General features: G+C 52.2%; 1 protein-coding gene across 2 annotated transcripts in view; it reads left to right on the top strand.

The window, feature by feature from the left end:
- The first annotated feature begins 6,186 nt into the window (after nucleotides 1–6,186).
- L3MBTL1 (L3MBTL histone methyl-lysine binding protein 1) overlaps nucleotides 6,187–20,942 on the top strand; it is a 31,680-nt gene continuing 16,924 nt past the window's right edge. The window contains exons 1-8 of one of the 2 annotated variants that reach the window (XM_072879311.1): nucleotides 6,187–6,619; nucleotides 13,904–14,100; nucleotides 14,353–14,515; nucleotides 16,722–16,945; nucleotides 17,741–17,885; nucleotides 18,039–18,177; nucleotides 18,859–18,982; nucleotides 19,612–19,699. In XM_072879311.1, coding sequence (XP_072735412.1) covers nucleotides 14,380–14,515; nucleotides 16,722–16,945; nucleotides 17,741–17,885; nucleotides 18,039–18,177; nucleotides 18,859–18,982; nucleotides 19,612–19,699 — 856 coding nt within the window. In that variant the 5' untranslated portion in view covers nucleotides 6,187–6,619; nucleotides 13,904–14,100; nucleotides 14,353–14,379. The remainder of the gene's footprint in view (nucleotides 6,620–13,903; nucleotides 14,101–14,352; nucleotides 14,516–16,721; nucleotides 16,946–17,740; nucleotides 17,886–18,038; nucleotides 18,178–18,858; nucleotides 18,983–19,611; nucleotides 19,700–20,942) is intronic. The other variant, XM_072879313.1, reaches the window with a different exon arrangement.

The raw sequence follows: 20,942 nt of genomic DNA, 5'->3' as shown, positions 1-20,942 counted from the left end.
TCATAGAAGAGTAAAAGTCTGGAGAAGACTTGCATGCTTGCTGCGTTCTGCAGCTGTAGCATGTGCTTTGCGTTGGCCTGCACTAGTAGCAATAGTCGATGGCAAAACCATCTGGCGTTGTTCAAATCTCAGTTTTTAACCTAACTGTGGAACCATCTTTTCAGGGATGTGCTTCAGTATTAGGCATCCTGAGGTTTTTTTTTCCTGCATTTGGTATAATATAAATATTTGGTATAATTTGGTATAATATAAATTTGGTATAATATAAATTTGTTCTTAAAAAGACGAGAGAAACATGCCTTCTCATCAAATGTGGAGTGCAGGGTTGACGTAAAATGTTAGTGTTCTATAGCAAATTGTGAAGGAGAAATCGACACTCTACCATTAAAAAAAGGTGAAACTTAGAATCTGGGGCTGTATTTGGAGTCTGTTCCTAGCCTTTTTCTGTACTTTAAAAAAAGTGTCCCTCCCTGTATTTTGGTGTTCGACATACATGCAAGTTCCATCCTTAAATCAGACATGCATATGATGTAAAATATCTGCTTTAAAGTTAGATGGTGAAAACACCTCTCCCCTTTAGTGCGTCTCACTTTAAACCCTGGCAGACAGTAAGAAAGTGTTTCTACTTCACATAGGTGGTGAGTCAGAGTGCTCTTCATGAAGCCACCTATAGCTTTGGAAGTGCATCGAAATCTTCCATGTACCATTTCTCTTGGACAGCAGTGACACTGGCTATCGCGCACAAATGGGGAAATCTGGTATTAAACAAAATTCATTCTTGCTCAGAGTTTCTGGGTGACCCATCATTTGGGTGCTTTGAACTTAATCTCCTTGACTGCCCGTGTCAGGAGGTCATAAAAGAGAATTCTTTTTCCCAGCTCAAAAAGGCGCTTTCTTCCATGCTTTGGCTTCTGCCTCAGTGCTTTCATGGAGAAGAGAACAAATCCCTAATGCACCTGGGCTGGTGAGGAAGCAAGCTGCAAAATGTGGTTATTCCTGATCTAGGTAAGTGACTGACTCCAGTCCTGAAGCATGAAATGTGAGGTAGTGCTTTAGGGTTTGGGGACTACGTTGAGCATCTAGCTGGCAAGGAAGGTAATGTGATTGTCCCCAGAGCCGGTGAAGGGGGCAGATGAATAGAGGTGCTTACTTCCTCTTTGATGCCGAGGCCCAGGACGGCTTACCTTAGCCTTTGCATCCATAAGGCGGGATTTTCAGAAGCTGATAACTACTGCTCAAGTCCATGCAAGTGGTTCTGCTTCAGCGAGTCCCTGTGCCGCCATGAAAAAGAATGCAGCGTGCTTTAATGGGCAGGCGTACAGGCCTGTTTCATGCCAAGTGTTCAGAAATCATTGCTTAAAAAAGAGCAGGAGATGGACTAGGAACAAGAGGCTTTAAAACATACTGTCACAAAACATACCCTTTTGGAACAGCCATTTACATTACATCACTAAGAGAAAACAGGTACAGTATGTTGGCTTGCTGTAAGGAAGAGCGCAACTTTTGTGTTTGATGTACACCAAAATAAGTATCTCGCCTAGTTTCACTCTAAGCATAGTAATGCTGCTGTGAGTGGCTAGAATAGGTGACACTCCTTTTTCCTACTATAACATTTCTACCTCTAAATTTTGTGGGTTTAGAGCCCATTCTTACTCTGTCCCAAACAAGATTGTAACTGCCTTTGCATGAGCAATGGGGAGGGGCATTTAAAGCATGATTACTGGATGTATTATTCACACACGGAATAACTCAAACTGTTTCCAGTTCCTACTTAAATCTAGTTCAGGTTGGCATCACAGCACCCGCAGAGCAATTACGTAAGTCAAAGAGCAAAAGCTGGGAAAGCAGGAATTTGGCTCAGGAGCCTGGAAATCCCCAAAATTTAGCTGAGCTGACGTTTGGTATGTCCTTGAGAGATGATGCAAAATGCTGGGATCATTTGAAAGATGCATAGTTCAAGTGTTGTTGATCAGAAGGTAAAGTTCCTGTGACACAATTCGCAGATCTTTGCTGTGTTTCTTGTGCGCTGTGTAATGTCTATTTAATGTGAATAGGAAATGCATTACTTTAAAAGGTGAGAAGCAAAACTAATACAAATATTGCTTTGCGTAGTGGCAGCTATTAACAGTTCAAGAATTTTAACTATCTGTTCTTGGGATCATAACGGTATCTGTTAGCATTGTGATCAGCCCTTTTCCCCCATGTTTTGTTTTGTGGTTAGGTGGAAAGAATCAAATAGCAGAATGTGGGCTCTTAACTCTCAAAGCTTCTTCACGCATTATTACTTTTGCTAAATGTGTATGTAGATGTCAGAGGGGACGTTTCAGTTGTTTCATAATCCAATAAAAATTTGAAACAAACAAACTGCTCTGAAGTGGCTCATAAACTTCTACCCTTTTAGCTACATCTGTCAGTAACATGTCTAAGCTGGTTGGATGAACATAGGTGCACTCCTATACAAGAAGGAATGGATCACAGCAGTTGGTATGGTCCGTACCACTGAAACAGTAGTGGCAGTAGGAAGATGTCTACAGCTAATGCATGCTTCAGGATGTACTTCACAAGATTTCGTACTAGTACTCAAGTTTTGGACATGATTCTGGGTGATTCTCTGACTCAAGGGCTACATCCTCTTCCTCTTGTTCACAGAAAGTGACTTCTGCAGGATGGTCTAATTTAGAATATCTCAAATACTCATTTTTAAAAATTAGTATTTTTACTAAGTTTAAAAGCAAAAGCTTAAGTTTTGCTCCAATGTTTTGCCTTTGGGCAAGAACTGAGTACAGTGATTTCAGTCCAAAATACTGAAAATAGTGGAGGGAAAGCTCTGCAGGTGATGCCAGGGTTGGAGGCGACTGGAAGATGCAGCCTGTGCTGTCATGTGGATGGAGTTGTGGGGGGAATTACTTGGCAAATTTATTACTGGTGTGTGCAGCTCCTGGAACAGGATTATCCTGTAAATATGAATAAGATCACATCTCATCTGGTTGGTGTAATAATTGCAATGTACAGTTGCACCCAGTCGATCTGCTAGTCAAAGAGCAATGTTTCTCCCAGAAATGGGTGAAGTGCAAAAAGCTTTCCCCTGCGCGGCTTTTGTGTTCCTTGTTCTGCTCAGTGTCAGCATCCTTGCTCGGCACCAACATGAGAGGAAAATAATACAGCAAACAGTCTCTCGTGATCACAGTGGTGCGATAGCGATGCTGTACAATTAACCTGGGGGGCAACGGTGGGGTGCAACAGCTGCCCCGGGGTGACGTCTTCTGTTTTGCTCAGCTCTCTGGTACAAGCATGCCACTCAGCGTGGAGTAAGTGCTGAGAGTAACTGGGGAGACAGGAGAAAACATTTTGAAAGAGCCTCTCCACTTCTCAACATTTGAAAGCCCTCTCCATGTCTGGGTCTATTTGCTGACAATTAAAAATTGTTGCTCTGTGACCTGAAAGTGTAATCTGCCATTTGCCATAATTTAGGTGTCACCTACGTACATCTGACAACCCAGAGCAGAATTGTTTTGTAGTTCTCCATACATGAAAGCCCCCTAGACAGTGTGAAACGGATGCACAGAATTGCAGCGACTTGCCCAGTGGGAATAAAAGCTATGGATGCCAGTTTGTACTTCAAACTTAGTCCTGTTGCTTCATGTTTTGTAAGGTCTCTATCAGGCTTTTGGCTCAAATGAGCATGGGACATGACTGTGGCTGAGGACAGGAGTGGCGGGCACAACCACCTGCAGATGCGGCCATCCTGTGAATAGCAGAATGTGTGGGATGAATCCTGGCCTAACGTGTCCCAGAGCATCTCTTGTTAAGCACAGCCCTACTGCAGCCTGCACTAGTTAGGTCTAGTGGTATTAATGGCATAGCGGAGTCTGATAAGCCATGTCAGAATAAATTAAATAATAAAAGCATTACTAAGAGCTAAGTTTAAATAAACAAAAGTTCATAGAATCACAGAGTATCTCGAGTTGGAAGGGACCCATAAGGATCATCGAGTCCAAATCCCTGCTCCCCGCAGGACTACCTAAAACTAAACCATATGACTAAGAGCGTCGTCCAGACGCTCCCTGAACTCTGACAGGCTTGGTGCCGTGACCACTTCCCTGGGGAGCCTGTTCCAGCGGCCGACCACCCTCTCAGTGAAGAACCTTTTCCTAATGTCCAATCTGAACTTCCCCTGACGCAGCTTCACTCCATTCCCTCGTGTCCTATCGCTGGTCACCAGAGAGAGGAGATCAGCACCTCCCCCTCCGCTGCCCCCCTTGAGGAAGTTGTAGACTGCGATGAGGGCACCCCTCAGCCTTCTCTTCTCCAAGCTGAACAAGCCAAGTGACCTCAGCCGCTCCTCGTAAGTCTTGCCCTCGAGACCTTTCACCATCTTGGTCGCCCTCCTCTGGACACACTCTAAGAGTTTGATGTCCTTCCTATGTTGAGGTCCCCAAAACTGCACACAGTCCTCGAGGTGGGGCCGCACCAGTGCAGTGCGGTGTGGGACAATCACCCCCCTCGACGGGCTCGCTATGCTGTGCTCGATGCACCCCAGGACACGGCTGGCCCTTTTGGCTGCCAGGGCGCACTGTTGACTCATATTCAACTTGCCATCAACCCAAACCCCCAGATCTCTTTCCGCGGGGCTGCTCTCCAGCCTCTCGTCCTCCAGCTTGTACACGTAAGTTAAGATGCTTTACAACAGAGGTCACGGAAATGGCAGTTGAGGCACAGGAGGGAGAAATGGTCTGGTATTACATCAGCCAGAGGGCTTGCTGGGAAGCCAGGGATGCCTTCTCTTTTTTGCCTAAAGTAGCTGTTTCCCAGGAATTCATCATTCCGAATTCATGATTTTTTTATGGCAAGCATAGCCAGGAACAGGGAACCGATGGGAGAAGGCAATTGCTGGGTTGCTTTTCAAGTGACTGAGTTTCACTCTGCTCCTGATTTGAATCTGTTTGACCCTCCCACTGCAGCATAAAAGGATTTATATGGGAAGACCTTTTTCTATACCGTGCCACTGCAGGGTTATTTGAAAAGGGGGAAGAAGGCAGTAGCAGCAAAGGAAATGCCTGTTACTTCCTGATTTTCAGGATCTAATTGCTTAATCAGAGTCTTTGACTCCATCTTTTTTAATGTATTAAAAATTTCAGAGTACAAAACTCAAGGTGATAAAAAACTGGCAGATATTCACGCTAGAAACAAAGAGCTTGTTCCTGCACTCCCCAAAGCGAGCAACACCGCTCCTTGCCCTAGGTTCGGTAGGGCGGGAGCTGGCCTGCACGGTGAGTACGCAGTCGCCTCTCCCCAGCCGGTCCAACACGCATCGAGTGCCGTTCTCCGCAGCTTTTTGTGCATTTTGGTCCTTGTTCTTCCAGTCTCGGTTCCTTCCGCTCCCACCTTCTGTGGATAAGTGGGACAGACACATTGTGTAACTGTCTAAAAGGCACACTTGCGTGGCCATGAAATCCTAGAGGGTGGGCAGGTAAGCTGCCCTGGTTTTTGACCAGAGCACTTCGGAAGCACTACTCAGCGCTGTGCAAGAGCAAGTCCTGCATTTCCTCCAGAGAGCTAGTTCGAGTGATCCTTTCGGTTCCCAGTGATCCCGGGGATTTCATGTTAACATTCGCTGGTTATTCCTTGAGCCCGCGGTACGGGTGCTGAGGAGGAGAGGCTTCCCCCACTTGGCTGGGGCAGCCCGTGCCCGCCGACCTCAGGCGAGGCCTGCGGAAATGGTTTGGTCTCCGGGGCCTCTTGGCTGCTAACGAGAGGAGGACACGTTACCGTCAGCGGCGGAGTCCCACTGCTCTCCGAGGGGGGTTAGGTCAGTATTAGTGACTCGGACAAAAAGCAGCTTCTGGCTTTCAAGGCCCCCCGTGCCCCATCTAAGCCAAGAGCGACAAACAGTGGAAAACTGCGCGTCAGCCACCTCACAGCCCCGTGCAGGCTGAGGATGGGGGACGCCGGACCCCGGGGCTCAGCACCGGCCTTCAGGTGACCAGTGCCAGCTCCGGGCTCCTCAGCACTGCAGCGACAGGCGGCTCCGTGCCCGCCGGCCTCGGCCGCGGGCCTGGCCGGGGGAGCGGGCGGGGGCGGCCTCGGGGCGCCCGGCCCGGGCGGGGGGGGGGACGACACTCCGCGGCCCGGGCGTTGCCATGGCGACCCTCCCCGCGCGCCGGCAGGCAGCTCCCCGAAATCCTGCGGCGGGATTAAACACTGCCACTGCGGCGTGGAGGAACACACGGGTTGCCAGGGCGACGGCGCTCATTAAGTGCATGCATCTCCAACCTGCCCAATTACCGCCGCCTCCCCCGCGCACACTCGCGCACACTCACGCGCGCTCTCACACTCACGCTCACTCGCTCCCTGTCTCACACGCACGCACACTCACTCTCTCTCTCACTCACACTCACGCACGGCCCGGCCCAGCGCCCCTCCCGCCGCCCCAGCCCCGCCGCCCGGTGCGGCCCTGCTCGCAGCCCCGCCAGCCCCGGGCCGGGCCGGGCCGTGCGGGCGCCGCGGCGGCGGCCCAGCCGTAACGCGGCTCTGCGCAGCGCACGCCGGGCCGGGCAGCCCCGCTGCGGCTCGGAGCAGCGCCCTGGCCGGGCCCCGGCCGCCGGGCCCCGCCGTGGAGGTAAGGAGCGCGGCCGGGCACTGCCCAGCCCGGAGGCCGCCTCCCCGCCCGGGCTCGCCGCCTTTGATTTTCGCCACAGGCGAGGCCCGGGCCGGGGCCTGCCGGGGCCGGGATGGCGGGGCCGGGGCCGGGCCCTGCTCCGCGCCGCCCCCTGCAGCCGGGGCGGCCCCGGGCCCGGCGGGGGAGGGCCGCTCCGCCATTGCCGCCCTTTATCGGAAGCCGCCCCGGGCGGGCGGGGCGGGGCGGCCCAGGCCCGGCGGCGCCGCGTCCCGGCCAAGGGGGCGGCGGGGGGACGGTGCCGGCCGGGCCGCGGCGGGGGGCGGGGGCTGCGACCTGGCGGCGGCGGGGCCGGCAGCGGCGTGGAGCGGGCCGGGGGCTGCCCGCCCTGCGCCCCGCGGGGCCGGCTGGGGGCCGTTTTAGGACTGTAACATTTAGGTGCGGTTTTTTCCCAAGGCGAGTCACTACGCCCAACGGTGGGGGATATCTTACCAAAAACTGAAAAAAAGGACGTGGAGGTGCTTATTTCCTTTGGCCAAGTTCTGTACTGGTGCGGCTGCCGGTCCCACTGGGCTGACCGGTCCCAGCTGGGTGTGTGTGGTGCAAGGTGCTGCCCAGGCGTGACCCAGCGGTGTCCAGCAGAGGCAGGGAATGGGACTGTTCTTCTCTGGCTTTCCCAAGGGATCCTGTCTGGGACACGCAGAGGTTGGAAGCCCCTTCCAGAGTAGGAGCTTGACCATGTTTGTTCTCGTGTTTCTCAAACACTGCATGAGCACGTGCTGTCCTGGAGCCTGAAGATGACACGGCCGCAGTCCTTGAAAGGGTCCTGCAGCATGGAGGGCATTAGTCCAGCCCAGCAGGACACAGAACAAACAGCCCAGGCTACGGAGAGGATGATCCACATGGTCTAGGACAGGTTCTGGATTTATTTCTTTACTAGTTATAGAAGAAGATAAGAGACTGGATGTTTTGAAATATTTCAGGATCATGTTTGAATCCTCTTTGGATGTTTCCACCTGCTTATAAGTGTAGCTTGTACTTGTGGAAAAATATCCTGTGTTATGCCCTAACTCTGTGCAGGGCTGGATGCTGCAGCAGGGCTGGCGCTATCAGTAGGCAGGGGCTTATGGCAGCAGAGTGGAGGGTGGGATGCGGGTGTCCCCTTTGTGCTTCTCTCAGCAGTGGCTGGGGGTCAGCACCCAGGCTTCAGGCTGCCTTCTGGCCTCAGCATTGAGCTTGGATGGCGTCACCTTGCTCCCTTTGGGGTGGCACATGAGATCACTGGTAACTGCTCGTTCTCCCCACTTGTGGGTCTGAGCAGATCCACAGGCCCAAGAGCTAGTCCTGGTGGCAGTGACACTCCTGGGGACAGCAGGTGACACCCAGCCCAAGTGTCTCTGCTTTGTTAGCTGTGTCTGAACCTAAAGCTGAAGGCAGCTTACTGCTTTCTTGCCCTTCTCCCTCTGATGTCTATCTTCACAGAATCTGTCCGCTATTTTGAAATGTGCAACGTGAACTGCACAGAAGGACATTTCATCCTGTTGATATGTTGATAAATACCGCGGTCCATTCCAAACCTCACCCCATGCTGCAGCAGAACCTTGGAGGACTTTGTGGCCCCTGGTTTATTTCAGAGGAGACATTGCCTCCTGGGTGTAAAGCAACAGTCAGATTTGGAAGGGAAGAGGCGTGTGTTTGCCTTTCTCCACTGGGCCACCTGCCTGTGCAAAGGGTGTTACTGAGTATGCTCCTATGTATATATGGAGCAAATACTTTCTGCAGTGCAGTTAGTCTCTTAAATGCCTGCCCTGGGCAATACCAGAAGACAGGGGAAGATCCAAGGGAGCAGCTCCCAGCCCACCATGTCTCTGCAGTGCTCTGGTGTACCACTTCCAGTTTTAGCATGATCCCAGCTGGTGCTTTTTCTTAAAGGCTCAATTTTGCCACTGGAGGTAATTAATAATCCATACCTCAGCTGCTGTTCAGGATGGGGAAATTCTCTGTTATGGCTGAGGAAATTCCTGAAAAAATAATTCACAGAATCACTGGCTGGTTGAGGTTGGAGGCACCTCCGGAGGTCACCTTGTCCAGCCCCCTGCTCCATCAGGGCCACCCAGAGCCAGCTGCCCAGGGCCGTGTCCAGGCGGCTTTTGGGTGTCTCCAAGGATGGACACTCCACCACTTCCCTGGGCAACTGTGCCAGTGCTCCGTCACCCTGACAGTGGAAAAGTGTTTCCTGATGTTCAGAGGGACCCCCCTGTGCTCCAGTTTGTGCCCATGGCCGCTGGTCCTGTCCCTGGGCACCACTGAGAAGAGCCTGGCTCCGTCCTCTCTGCACCCTCCCTCCAGGTATTTATACACACGGATGAGATCCGCCTGCTCTGCTCCAGGCTGAACAGTTCCAGCTCTCAGCCTCTCCTCGTAGCTCGATGCTCCAGGCCCTTCATCTCCTTCACGGCCCTTTGCCGGACTCTCTCCAGTCTGTCCCTGTCTCTCTTGTACTGGGGAGCCCAGCACTAGACCCAGCACTCCAGGGGTGGCCTCAGCAGTGCTGAGCAGAGGGGAAGGATCACCTCCCTCTGCCTGCTGGGACAATTTCCTAGGATACTGTTGGCCATCTTTGCCACAAGGGCACGTTGCTGGCTCATGTTCAATGTGGTGTGCACCAGGGCCTTTTCTGTCAAGCTTTAGCTTTCCAGCTGGGTGGTCCCCAGCATATACCAGTGCAGGTTCCAGGAATATTTAAAAATATGAGAAGCCACAAAGCCAATAAACATGTTGAAATACCATTATTTTGAGCCAATTTTGTGATGAAAAGAAAGACATATTTCAACCAGACTGTGCTTTATAAAGCTCTGACAGGGCTGTGCAGCGTTTCTGTGCTGGGAGCTGCTTTTCTCTGTGCTCCTCTGTTGCCTGTTGCACGCAGTGTATCCCTCCTCTTTCCAAGCAGCAGATCATTCCCTGGCCTTGCTGTGGTTTTGCGAGAGGGCGGGTGTGAGACTGTGGCAGAGTTGGAGGCTCACATGTATAGCAACCGTAGAAATGCTCGCTTTCCAAGCCCCTGTGTCACTGGTCCGGAGCGCTGGTGTGCCAACACCCAACGTTTCTTGTTTGATGAGGTAGAAGCTTTGTAAGCAGCAGAACCAGCGAAGCCTGGTTGCCATAAAATGGGTGTTTTGTGGCCAGTTTCCTCTGCACGTGTGAATATTTGTGCACACATCAGCTGTCCCCAGCCGCTCTCTGGTGCTCAGGAAGTTCAGCCTGTGCTCCGCACTGATGCCCTCCCCTGCGAGGTGAGGGGCAATGCAGAGACCCCGTTCTCTGTGCAGATGCTTGGTTTCCCAAACTTGAAGGTTTTACTCTGGTAGAGACCACTGTTAACAGAGACATCTAGTCTTGCTGTCAAAACTGGTTGAAATAGGCTGGCAGGGTCTGACTGCAGGCAGATGGCCATATGCACGTACGTACTCATACATGGAGAACGTGATTGCAAGAACTGCTTTACTGGAGCAAAGCAGACCAAGAAAGAGAGCGCTTCTGGATGAAGGTTGTCTTGAAAAATTCCACCTTCCAGCCAGCCTGTTGTGGTGGTCTCTGGAGGGACCACAGGTCAGCCTGTGTGTGTAGCCAGGGTTTCCTAGGGTGGCTTTTCTCCTTTCTGGCTTCTCCAGAATGGGAGCTCAAGGTCCTTAGCTGTCCCTCAGCAGAAGGCAGAAGAGAGGAGTGGGTGTGCAGAGTTTTAGGTCCCTGTGAACCTAAAGGAAAGACTGAATGGCTGGCTTGTTGGGGAGTGGGGCTGACCTACACCCTCTGTAAGACATGTGGAGTTACACTCAATACCAGGAAAAATGGAGAACTTGGGGCCTCACTGATAAGTCCAAAGCAGTTTTCACCTCTACAATTGCTTGCTATTTTAAAATCTGGATGGTGGGATTTTTGAAAGCTGCTAAGTGTTGGCCTAATTCTGGTCCTGTTGGGGCAGGCAGAGTTTTATCAGAAGTCACTGAGTTCAGAAGTCACATGTTTTATCAGAAGTTTATGAGTTTATGAGTTTATGAGTTTTATCAGAAGTCACATGTAGGCCAAAAGCTTTTTAAGATCCCAACTTAATAAAAAAAGTAGAAAATAAATAAACTGTTGTTCATTGTCCAGAGCAGTCACCAGAAAGGGAACATGTTAGTTTGATTTGCTGATTGCTGTGCTAATTTGCAGGAATTATGGTTTCCATCCTGGGAGGTTTTCAAGACTAGACTGGATAAAGCCCTGACCAACCTGGTCCGATCCCATAGCTGACCCTACTGTGAGCAGGAGGTTGGACTAGAGACCTCCTGAGGTTCCTTCCAGCCTGAATTATCCTGCGATCCTTAATGGGTTGTACCAGGGCTTGCAGGAGACCCCTTGAAGTGATCTCTAGGGTGGTGGTACCTGCCCGGGCTCTGGCATCATGCGCTGAAGCAACCAGTCTTGTCTCAGCCACAGGCATCCTCTCCCTGACATCAGTCAGAGGTCCTGCTCTCAGGGAGCGGGGTTGTCCAAAGGTATGTGTGCCATTGCCTTTGTCCTGCTGTGACACCGATGCTAGGGCAGATCATAGCTGTGGCTGTGCTCCTTTACAGAGATGCTTGTTCTCTTCTCCCTTTTTCCTCATACGCTGCCCCTGACCTGAGATATTTCACAGCAGGTTGGGCTTCCACGGGTTTTTCTGCCAGAGTTTTGAAAACTGTGAGCTGCAAACAATGTCTCCAGTCCTGATTCTCACTCCTCCGGGTTGGGGATGGAGTTCTGCAACCCGGGTATCATGTCATGCTCACAGCCGTCCCACCAGCAAGGCTCCAGAGCATTGCGGGGCAGTGATCCAGAGCAGTGCTCTGGGGCTTGCAACTGGTTGTGCGGGGGTTATCTCAGAAATCCTGAGTTAAAAGTTTAACAGTGTGTGCTATGGTTGATGTGAGCAGTGTTGGTTGTCCAACACCATGGAAGCCCTTGACAAGAGGTGGGAGAGCCCTGGGAGTCACTGGGTTTCAGCTGTGGCAACGATGTGCTTACAAGTTCACACCAACAATGTTCTTGCTGCTCATGTGTGCCCTTGGAATAGCTTTGGGCCTGTCTCCCCCATGGATCTTAAAAGGAGAGAAACGTGGCTTGAGACACCTGTAAGCATAAGGTTTTGTGGTGTCCATGACATCAAAGTCTTTGCTCCCCCATGGGATGGAGCAGGACACGTGCGGGGGGAGTTGTTTGCAGAATTTGTGCTCCACATGTGCTCGAAGGGCAGGAGTTGGGTCAAGGTGTTAGGGAAAGGTTTCCGCCAACAAGAAAGAGGTTGCTCTGGCCAGAGGTGCCGGGGGAAACACAGACACCACTGCTGAGGGGCAGATAAGAGGAACAGGAGTGACAGTTTGTTGTAGGGCAAGGCCGTGGGCTGGATGGGCTCCTCTGCCTCCCTCAAGCTCCTTGGAGGGCTCCTGACCCTGTGAGCTGGGCGGCCCAGCTGTGGTGCGGTGGGGGGACGTGCCCTTTGCTGCAGCGAGGCCTTTCCCAGGAGGTTGTTGGAGGAGAGATTGTCTGGAGGTTAAGTCCTAAATCTCAGTTATTTAGTTCTTCCAGTTTAGGGAATAGCACCGCAATCTATAATCCAAATTCATTCTATTCACCCTGAACTCATAAGGCACAGGAGAACCAGTCTCGACAGCATCGGCAGGCAGCCCCACAAGGATTTGGAGAGTATTTGACACGTGATAATTACTGCTGGTTATTTCCTGTGCAATTATTTGCTATTGTGTTCACATCATAGACTGCTGTACAGAGATGAGTTTGAGCATCACCCAGCTTGGGCACTGGATCTAGTTATTTCTCTTCCTTTCTAGGCATTTCCAGTCCCAAGTTCTGTTTAAATAATAAAAAAAAGCCAACAGCTCACACAAAACGAGGAGTTGTCCTTGAAACATTTGACCCAAGTGATGAATCAAGGATAAGTATCAGATTTAAGTGCCTAAGAAAGCAGATAGGTTCCTACTGGGTATTAGGAAGCACCAAGACAGGTTGGCTGCCAAATTCGTTTTGGCTTTCAGTTGGAGTCCGGTGTCCAGCTGAGTTCCTTCAGTTCCTTCAGTTCTCCTGACACTTAACTGTGCTTTTCTGACGTTGCACCTGGAGGGCCTTAAAGGTCTGTACCATCTGTCAGTTGAACATCAGTTATTTCTGATCACAAACCTGACAGCACGGTAAGAGAGAGGAAGAAGTAGATCTTCCCCTAACGTGAGCACACCGTCCCACTCTTTACCCTCTGGTTGTAATGCCTTTAACTTAATGTCTCAGGTTTTAAAATTCCAGACTTTGCCCTTTGTAGCCAAATTCTTATTTAACCGTGCTTCACTGAAATGATCATCCTGTTTTCCACATGGCTGTCTTCTCTTTCAAATTCAGGTTGCATCAAAAGCAACCAAGACATGAGCATGGTCCCCTACTTAGCCCCATACCAGCCCTGCCTCTATCCCAGCAGCAAGTGCTTTGAAGAGGGTGTAGGAAACAGGGCAGTTCCAAAATCCTTCCCCAGCCCAGTGTCCTCAGACTCCAGCAGTCTCTGGGACACTCGGACCATCATTTTCAATAGTCACGGAGAGATCTGCCTTCCCTGAGCGCATCCGATGGTACTGCTGGTTTTCTGCTTAGCTCTGTGGGTCCATTGTGTTTTCACTAGGGCAGGAGCAGCGCTGAGAGCCCTCCCTCGCCGAGCCGCACTGGGCACTGGGAGGCAACGCTGTTCTTCCCTCCGGCTTGCAGGCAGGCCCTGGTCTGGGGACATCCTGGTGTAGGCACCATCCTGGCTGCTGGGGCACAGCAGGGGCCAGCTGCTGCCCCAGGGACGGGGAACCGAGGAAGGCAGCTGGCAGGGCAACTGTGGCCAGCTCCAGCTAGGAGCTCAGGTCACCAGGCAAGGTCCGAGATGAAGCCAGGATGCCAGCCAGCAGGTCAGGTCCCGCTGCTGCCAGACAGTGGCTGGAGACCAGCACTGCTGCAGAGCAGCGTAGACAGGCTGAGGGTGGGCTGACATGGAGCCCCTGGGCCCATGGGTGGGGGTTCCAGGGGAGGCTGGTCAGGGCCAGTAAGGCCCAGTAGTGCCCTCAGGGCCCTGACACCTTGCCTACTCCTTGAAATTTATGGCTAAATGGGTTGAACATCACCAGTCCTGTGAGAAACTCAGCTGCATGCAGTGGACTTCATGTTCTGCCCCCCCCCCCGCCCCTAGCTAACTCCTGTCACTTGTGAAATTCTCTCCTACAGCCACTTAGAAGATCAAGGACGACTGCCCAACGGGAGAGCTGGAAGGGGAACTTCAGGGGCCTCGTATTCTCCAGGGTAGGATTTGCCAACCCTCAGTCACAGTCTGCATCAGAGCAGTGTAGGCCCCAGTGGGACCCAGGAGCAGCCATAGCCTGTGGTGGACCTGCTGTGCTTGTACCATCTTATGGTGGTGCCAGGTAAGAAAAAGCCCTCGGCGTTTGCAGGCTCTGAGCTGGGATCTCGCAACAGGGCCTTTACTAGGTCATGTTGGTACCAGCTGTGACCTTCATGCTGTTCTCTGTTGGGTTCAATGGGCCTTTAATACGTCTTACCGGGGTTTCTGCTGGGAGATGGTGGAAAGGGAGGGACCATCCTCCGCAGTCTCCTTCTCACTCCTTTGTCGTGTTTGTACTTGTGCGCAACTTGATTTCTTTCTTGCTGTCTTCCAGTGTCTTGCTCTGTGCCCAGGCAAGGTGATGGACAGCAGAGCAGAGATGGAGGTTGTGAGAAGCACGAAGGGGAATGCCGCTGGGGAGGTCAGCGTCCATGTGGTCACCACCGAGAGCACTGTGCAGAGCACCCACCTGCCAACAACTGCCTTCATCATACCAGGTATGCGGAAATGTCCTCTCTAACTGGTGCCTCTCCAGCCATCTCCCCCCACATTGATACCTCACACTCCTCCTATATCTGTGCTCCTCCCAAACCTTGGGAGGCAGAGGCTGCTGCTGTTGCCATCTTAGAGGTTCTCTGTGGCTATCCCACATCACTTGGACCATTTGTGGCCGATCAAAACCTCTTGAGTTTTAAACCAGAGCTGTGATGTCTGGGGCCCTGTGCCAGTGCAGCACAGTGGGCTGGGCGCCTGCTCTGCAGGGCATGTGGGCTCCTGGGTTGCCGCATTATCATAGAATCACAGAGTATCTCGAGTTGGAAGGGACCCATAAGGATCATCGAGTCCAAATCCCTGCTCCCCGCAGGACTACCTAAAACTAAACCATATGACTAAGAGCGTCATCCAGACGCTCCCTGAACTCTGACAGGCTTGGTGCCGTGACCGCTTCCCTGGGGAGCCTGTTCCAGCGGCCGACCACCCTCTCAGTGAAGAACCTTTTCCTAATGTCCAATCTGAACTTCCCCTGACGCAGCTTCACTCCATTCCCTCGTGTCCTATCGCTGGTCACCAGAGAGAGGAGATCAGCACCTCCCCCTCCGCTGCCCCCCTTGAGGAAGTTGTAGACTGCGATGAGGGCACCCCTCAGCCTTCTCTTCTCCAAGCTGAACAAGCCAAGTGACCTCAGCCGCTCCTCGTAAGTCTTGCCCTCGAGACCTTTCACCATCTTGGTCGCCCTCCTCTGGACACACTCTAAGAGTTTGATGTCCTTCCTATGTTGAGGTCCCCAAAACTGCACACAGTCCTCGAGGTGGGGCCGCACCAGTGCAGTGCGGCGTGGGACAATCACCCCCCTTGACGGGCTCGCTATGCTGTGCTTGATGCACCCCAGGACACGGCTGGCCCTTTTGGCTGCCAGGGCGCACTGTTGACTCATATTCAACTTGCCATCAACCCAAACCCCCAGATCTCTTTCCGCGGGGCTGCTCTCCAGCCTCTCGTCCTCCAGCTTGTATGTATAACCAGGATTACCCCGTCCCAGGTGCAGAATCCGGCACTTGCTCTTGTTAAATTTCATACGGTTGGTGATAGCCCAGCTCTCTAGTCTATCCAGATCTCTGTAAGGCCTCTCTAACCTTGAGGGAGTCCACAGCTCCTCCTAATTTAGTGTCATCGGCAAAATGCCTTAATGTACATTTGACTCCCACATCCAGATCATTTATAAAAACATTAAAGAGCACTGGCCCTAAAATTGAGCCCTGCAGAACCCCGTTGGTGACTGCCCGCCAGCCTGATGTGACCCCATTGACTGTAAGTCTTTGAGCCCGACCCATTGGCCAGTTGTTCACCCATTGTACTATGGACTTGTCTAGCTGTGTGCTGGACATTTTGTCCAGAAGGATACTGTGAGAGACAGTATCAGAAGCTTTGCTAAAATCCAAAAAACCCACATGTACTGGCTTCCCTTGGTCAACTCTATGGGTGACCTTTTCACAAAAGGAAATTAAGTTAGTTAAGCAGGTTTTTCCCCTTGTGAACCTGTGTTGGCTATGACCAATGACTGCCTTGTCTCTCAAGTGTTTTTCAGTAACTCCCAGAGTAACCTTCTCCCTAATTTCACCAGGCACTGAAGTGAGACTGACAGGCCTGTAATTACCAGGGTCGTCCTTCTTACCCTTCTTGAAAACTGGGACAACAATTTTCAGCCCAGCTGACCAGTGTCTTTCAGGAGGTGTGCGCGCAAAGCATGGATGCGTGTTAGGTGAGATCAGGGGTGTTCTTTAGAAGCAAATGTCCCAATTTTTCCTGCTCCCAGTGCCTCGGTTCCCACTGTGGAGAGGCCCTGGGCTGCATAGTGTGTTCCTTTGTAACGAAACTAAACTGGAAGATGCAGTTCAGGAGCTCGCCAGCACAATCCTGCCACATCAGGGCATCCTGGTCATGGGAACAGGCTGAAGTTAGGCTGAAGTAGGAACCCTTGAATGTGGGTAGTGTTGGTGCCACCCCCCAGCACAAGCCATTGCTGGCTGCGGATCTTGTTGGGTCACGCTGCCTGCTTGTGGGTGCTTTAGCCCACAGCACTGAGCCCTCAGCTGGGAGACTGTGATCTCTCTGTTGTTTTGTGCCACCTTTGAGCCTTGTTTGCATCAGTTAAGTGTTCCGTGTATGCCTCTGGTTGTTTGTTTCCTTTCTTCCCTTCTCAAGCAAATGCCACTACCATCAACCTTCCCACGAGCACCTTAGAAATTCAGCGATTCCCCCGGGAACCACAGAGAAGCACAGGGGCTGAGAGGCCAGAGAGGGGAGCAGGGAGTGAGCCCATCACAGCTACTGTCATTCCCCAGATCAGCGGGGTGCAGACCTGCAGCACAGTCCGTGTGCTGGAGTGGAAAGATGGGGTGGCTACTTTGCCTGGGAGTAACCTGCGGGTAAGTGTAGCCCTGGGCCACCGTGTTTGCCCCCCCTGCCACTCCCCCGCAGCTGCTTGCCCTTGTAAGCGGCAGTCCCCCAGCCTGTGCCAGGCAGGGACCACCAGGATGTGACGTGGCCCCTGGCAGTGGGGCCTCCAGCTGGAGGATCCCTCAGCTGTTCCCGCTCTGTGAGGCTCTTCTTGTGCCCCATCCCTGTGCCCTTCCCATCTTGTGAGATTAGCAGAGAGAGAACACACATGGTGCCTGGGGGGCTGCAGCAGGTCTGACCTGCACGGGGAGGCAGAGGGATGCTATGTGCTGCGCAGGGCATCTTTACTTTCCAAGCTGTGCCATGGAGTTTGCTCTCAGCAAGCTCCTGCACTCACCCTAGAAACAGCGGCCTTGCGCTCATCAGGCAGCAGGTGCCTTTAGGTGTACCCCTCGGTACACAAAATAGCTTGCACAAAATGCACCAACTTCTCAGCTGCTACTCAGCTTCAGGGCACCACATCCTCCAGCCATCACCCTGCCCTCGTGCTGCCAGCTGGTGCTGGTCTCACCCAAGTGCAGGCAGCGTGCTTGCCCTGGCAGGCTCAGCAGCCAGCACTGACTGCAGGGAGGGGCAGCAGGACGGGTGACTTTGGTGCTGTGCTCACCTCTGTCATCGGAAGAGCTGTCCTCTTGTTGGACGCACTAATGACCAAACCGTGTCCCTCTCATTCTGAGAGCTCACATGCACCCACTAGCTGTCAAGTTACATTTCTGTCCTCCTTGTTAACTATTCTTCCTTGTTTTTTTGGTTCAATTACATAGTTCCGAATAAATGAGTACGGGACGCTGAAGGTGGTGAGTGCTGATAAGATGCCTCCAGTGGAAGCTATAAAGGAGGGTCACACAGAGAAAGATGGGGACTCAGAGGTGGCACCCACCAGCAGGGACAATCCTACTGTGGCTCAGGGTAAGGGCACCATGGTGGCACTTCTGGGGTGGGTACCATCATCCAGCAGGCGCTGTCTGGCGTAGGCCCTGAGTGAGGCAAATGTCTCCTGCTTCCTGCTCTCCTTCCTTTGCTGCACCTTGTGCCTCACTGCTCCTCTTCTCTCTGTCTCAGATGTGCCGGAGCAGACCAAGTTGCCAACAGCAGAAAGCATGTGTCACTGTGATACCTGTGGCCGGAGACATATGTCAGACAGAGCCCGGGAAGGCAGGGGCTTCTGCAGCGAGCACTGTCACCAGCAGTTCAAAGAAAGGTAAAGAAAGGGGAGTCTGCTCCATGCAGAGCCATATCCATCCATCTGTCTGCCCTCCCTCCCCTGGTCCACATGCTCCAGCAGGAGATGCAAGCACATCTGTCTCCGGCAGGTTCTGGGGATCCCGTTTGTTTCCCTCTTTCCTGTAGGCAGAGTGGCCTGGCTGCAGAGTGGGGGGATGAAGACTTGTCCCAGGGGACAGCAGGAAGCACAGGAGCCAGATTTTCTCCTGCCCAATTTGTGGCCTCATAAACACCCTGCTGGAGCAGGGCTGCTGCAGTGGGTGCTTCCAGGCTGAGCAGCAGTGGGAGGCGTGGGTCACGAGGGCATTTCCAGCCCCTCTGCTTACTAACGTGTGACTCCTGGGACTTGTTTTCCAGCATCTCTGTGTGACTCTGATGCAGCTTAGAGCTCTGCTACGAAACTGGATCGCTTTTGATCCATCCCTGGGTTGAGGGTTCTGACACCCAAGCGTGTGAGGGTGATTCTGGTCTGTACCCTGGTTCTAACCTCTTGCCAACTTGTATGCTAAGAGGAGTGCGTACATTAGTCAGGAGGGATGGGAGCATGTGTGAGTAAGAAACGGGCTGACGGTGATTCTCCAGCAGCCGCTCCCTTACCGACACCCCAGCATTGCCATGTACAGTGCCACAGTGGTTTACTCTCCCCTCCTCTGTGCAGGTCCGTCATTGTGGAAAACTCTGCCAGCAGCACCAATGCCACCGAAATCCTCAAGCCGGTGAAGAAACGAAAGAGGAAGGACTACCAGAGCCCTTCGGAGGAAGAATATGAATCTGAGCAAATGGTAGGAAGAGGGCAGGGAGGGCATGTGTGCGCACGTGCTGATGTCAAGGGTGGGCCATGCACGCTGTGGGTGTGCACAGTTCTCATCGGTGCTATGTCAGCTATATGTCGAAGGGGTAACCTGTTGGCTGTTAATGCCAAAAAGACTTGAATGTGTGGAACATCAGGGCTTCTAGACACTTGGCTGGCTGTTTGGCGTGCTGAGCGCCTCGCATTGGGCAGTGCTCGACACGTCCTGGTTGGGCTGTAGGTATCAAGCACTCTCAACTGCTCTCTTGAGGCTGGGCCACCAAAGTAAGTGTTGAAGTAAGAGAGTGTCTATCTGCGTGATGTGTATCCTGAGGAAGGGAGAGTGCCTTTGACAAGGCAAGGAAGCTCTGCTTGCCAGCCGTGACCATAGCAGATCCACTCCGGGTATGATTGCTGCCACTCAGCACCAAAATCCCCCTCGGGCTCCCATCATCAGATCCTCTTGGTTGCCCATTTCTGGGCCAAGCATCAGTCAAATCATGGACGTTGCAGAGGGGCAGTATGGCCCTTGGCACTGGGGTGAGGGTACAACACACAGCATAAACCTCTGTGCAGACCTCCAACATGATGGGTTTCTGTTTTGTCTGCTGTCATGTCTAGGAGGAAAAGCAGGAGGAGAGGAAAAACTCTGCAGGAGACTCTGCCATCAGCAATCCGGAGGCTGATGCGTGGAATGGGAGTCAGCACGGTATGGAGGGCCGGGTGGGTGGTGGGGTGAGCGCTCCCACCATGGCTGTGGGGTTCCACTGCGGTGCTGCAGGGCTGGGCCAGCATTTTGGTGCTCCAGCAGAGTCAAACACCCAGTGCAATGCACTGGTACATGTTCCTGAAGGCTTGTAAGCTCCTCTGCTTGCTTGATCCTGCTCTCTCTGTCTCTTTCCATTTCTCTCCTTTCCTCTCTTTCTCTCCATGGGAAGGGTGCACCCTTACAGATACGGCTGTGTCTTCTTCAGGCATTGGGCCGTACTGTACAGTGCTTTCTGGTCCCTCCCCTTGGGAGCTGAATTTATTACTTGCTTGTGGATACCGTGTTTGCTCCAAGAGGCGCTATCCTGAGCAATAACGTGACTGCGCCACGTCTGGCTTTGCCCCCCCCTTTGGATGGTCTTACGGGGAACTTCCCTCACGTAATCGGGAGCTCACAAGTTTGGGTCTGGTGCCGCTGAAGCCAGGTGATTTGGGGTTGTCTTATCTCGTGGGGATCTATTCCTGGACTGTATCAGAGGACATCTTGAACACAGAGCTGTTGACACAGAGGGAAAGGAGACGAGCTGAGGGATGCAGTGTTTTGGGTTTTTTTCCCTTCAGTGCGATGGGGGCGAGGGGAAAGGAGAACTTGGGAAAATACTGAAAATAAACATTTATGGGAAATCTTTTGTCTTTGAATAGTGACAGGTCATACTCAAAGTAATTTTAAAATGAAACTGTTCCAGCTTCATACTCCTCTCCATAGCCAAATGTAGGGACAGTAGCAGGGGCCAGATGTCGTTAACCCCTGATGTTACACTGAGTTAACCACTATTAAAAAGGGAACTCATACTCGCTTGCCAGGTCTTTTTCTCTACAATCTGAGCCCTGAGCATGCAACCTTCCCTGCTGCATACAAGTAAGCAGTCCTGAGCCTTGTTATTTCAGCATTTTATTTTCTCTTATTCTAGAAGTACATCAGCAAACAAAATACACACCTGGATGCTTCAGTGCAGCAGAGTTGATGTATGCTCTATCTCCAGATGTATTTGTCATTCTCCAGAAGTGCAGAGCTTGTACTTACGGATTCCCCAAACATGCCTGCCACTTTTTTCTATGTCCTAAAGTATAATAAAGGTGTTCGTCACTCTTAAGTATTAGCGAAGCATCTAGGTTAGTAACCTTGCTCACTGGAGTTCGGCTTTAATTTCTTCTGCAAGTTCCTATTTTTTCCATCTCCAATT

This window comes from Ciconia boyciana, chromosome 14 (assembly GCF_034638445.1).
Source record: "Ciconia boyciana chromosome 14, ASM3463844v1, whole genome shotgun sequence".
Taxonomy (NCBI): domain Eukaryota; kingdom Metazoa; phylum Chordata; class Aves; order Ciconiiformes; family Ciconiidae; genus Ciconia; species Ciconia boyciana.
Note: the sequence above shows the minus strand (reverse complement) of the source record. Positions and strands in the feature narration are given on the sequence as shown.